This window comes from Egretta garzetta, unplaced genomic scaffold (assembly GCF_000687185.1).
Source record: "Egretta garzetta isolate BGI_Z169 unplaced genomic scaffold, ASM68718v1 scaffold1016, whole genome shotgun sequence".
Taxonomy (NCBI): domain Eukaryota; kingdom Metazoa; phylum Chordata; class Aves; order Pelecaniformes; family Ardeidae; genus Egretta; species Egretta garzetta.
The window spans coordinates 31,722-33,593 of NW_009259873.1; the positions used below are offsets into that span (position 1 = coordinate 31,722).

General features: G+C 61.3%; 1 protein-coding gene across 1 annotated transcript in view; it reads right to left on the reverse strand.

Moving 5' to 3' along the window:
• Positions 1–325: 325 nt before the first annotated feature.
• The window catches only part of LOC104127449 (epithelial discoidin domain-containing receptor 1), an 8,207-nt gene continuing 6,660 nt past the window's right edge, over positions 326–1,872 (reverse strand). Inside the window, exons 9-13 of the mRNA XM_035895651.1 lie at positions 1,767–1,790; positions 1,440–1,629; positions 1,179–1,333; positions 862–1,041; positions 326–340 (exon numbers count right to left, since the gene is read on the reverse strand). Coding sequence (XP_035751544.1) covers positions 326–340; positions 862–1,041; positions 1,179–1,333; positions 1,440–1,629; positions 1,767–1,790 — 564 coding nt within the window. The remainder of the gene's footprint in view (positions 341–861; positions 1,042–1,178; positions 1,334–1,439; positions 1,630–1,766; positions 1,791–1,872) is intronic.

Genomic DNA, 1,872 nt, shown 5'->3' on the forward strand with positions numbered 1-1,872 from the left:
CCACCCCCCCATCCAGGCCCAGGGTGGGTGCCCAATGCAGGAGGATGGGGGGGGAGGGGTTGGCTGGACCCTGGCGTCCGTGGTCCATCCCTCATCCCTCCATCCATCTGTCCATCCCTCATCCATCCATCCATCCATCTACTCATCCAAGTTGTCTCCACCGATTTCCATATGGCCTCCATCCATCCATCCAAGTTGTCTCCACCTCTCCATCCATCCATCTCTTGATCCATGCATTTCTCCACCCACTCGTCCCTTTCTCCACCCCATATGGTGTCCTTCCATCCCTTCTTCCACCCATCCATCCATTCCTCCATCCATCTGCTCATCCATGTTGTCTCTACCAATCTCCATGTGGTCTCCACCCAACCCTTTGTCCTTCCCTTCATCCATCCACCCAAGTTGTCTCCACCCATCCATCCATCCATCCATTTCTCCTCCCCTATATGGTGTCCTTCCCTCCCTCCCTCCCTCTCCTCATCCAAGTTGTCTCCACCGATTTCCATATGGCCTCCATCCACCCATCCAAGTTGTCTCTACCTCTCCATCCACCCACCCATCCATCCCTCCTCATCCATCTCTTGATCCATCCATTTCTCCATCCATTCCTCCCTTCCCCCACCCCATATGGTGTCTTTGCATCCCTTCTTCCACCCGTCCATCCATCCAAGTTGTCTCCGCTGATCTCCATGTGATCTCCATCCATCCCTTTGTCCTTCCCTTCATCCATCCACCCAAATTGTCACCACCTCTCCATCCATCCCTCATCCATCCCTCCCTCCCTCTTCCATCCCTCCGTCCATCCCTCCTCATCCATACCCATGTGGTCTCCACCCATCCCTTCCTCCCTCCTCCACTCACCAGGCCCAGGGGGGGCCGGGGGCAGCGATGGCCATGGCCGCGTTGGCTCCTGGTACTCGCCCGGGCCTGGGGGGATGCGCTCGTAGCGGGCCCCCCCCCCGTCGCGTTGTTGATGACAATGGTGTCACCTGGCACTGAGAGCTGCACCCGCAGCTCATCCTCTGACGGCCGGCGCTGGGCCTGTGGGGCGGGACCCTCAGGTGGACCCAGGCGCCCAGTTCCCCCCAGTTGACCCCACCACCCTCCCAGAGCTTGGGCTGTTGACCCAGGTGTCTGCGTGCCCAGTTCCTCCCAGTTGACTGCCCCATCCCACTCACCTTCCCCAGTATCTTCTTCCAGTACTGCCGCCAGAGGATGAGGATGATGACGCCCAATAGGAGCAAGATGATGGCCACCAGGCAGCCAATCAAGATGGAGGTGTGGCTGTGGTCGGCTTTGGCGATTGGCTGTCCCGGCTTGGGCTCCCCGGGGGCTGCCATGGGGGGGTGGGGGTGGTGGTGGCTTCCATCCCTCCCTCCATTCCTCCTCATCCATCCCCATGTGGTCTCCACCCATCCCTTCCTCCCTCCTCCACTCACCAGGCCCAGGGGGGGCCGGGGGCAGCGATGGCCATGGCCGCGTTGGCTCCTGGTACTCGCCCGGGCCTGGGGGGATGCGCTCGTAGCGGGGGGGTCCTCGCCCCGCCCCCGTCGCGTTGTTGATGACAATGGTGTCACCTGGCACTGAGAGCTGCACCCGCAGCTCATCCTCTGACGGCCGGCGCTGGGCCTGTGGGGCGGGACCCTCAGGTGGACCCAGGCGCCCAGTTCCCCCCAGTTGACCCCACCACCCTCCCAGAGCTTGGGCTGTTGACCCAGGTGTCTGCGTGCCCAGTTCCTCCCAGTTGACTGCCCCATCCCACTCACCTTCCCCAGTATCTTCTTCCAGTACTGCCGCCAGAGGATGAGGATGATGACGCCCAATAGGAGCAAGATGATGGCCACCAGGCAGCCAATCAAGATGGAGGTGTGG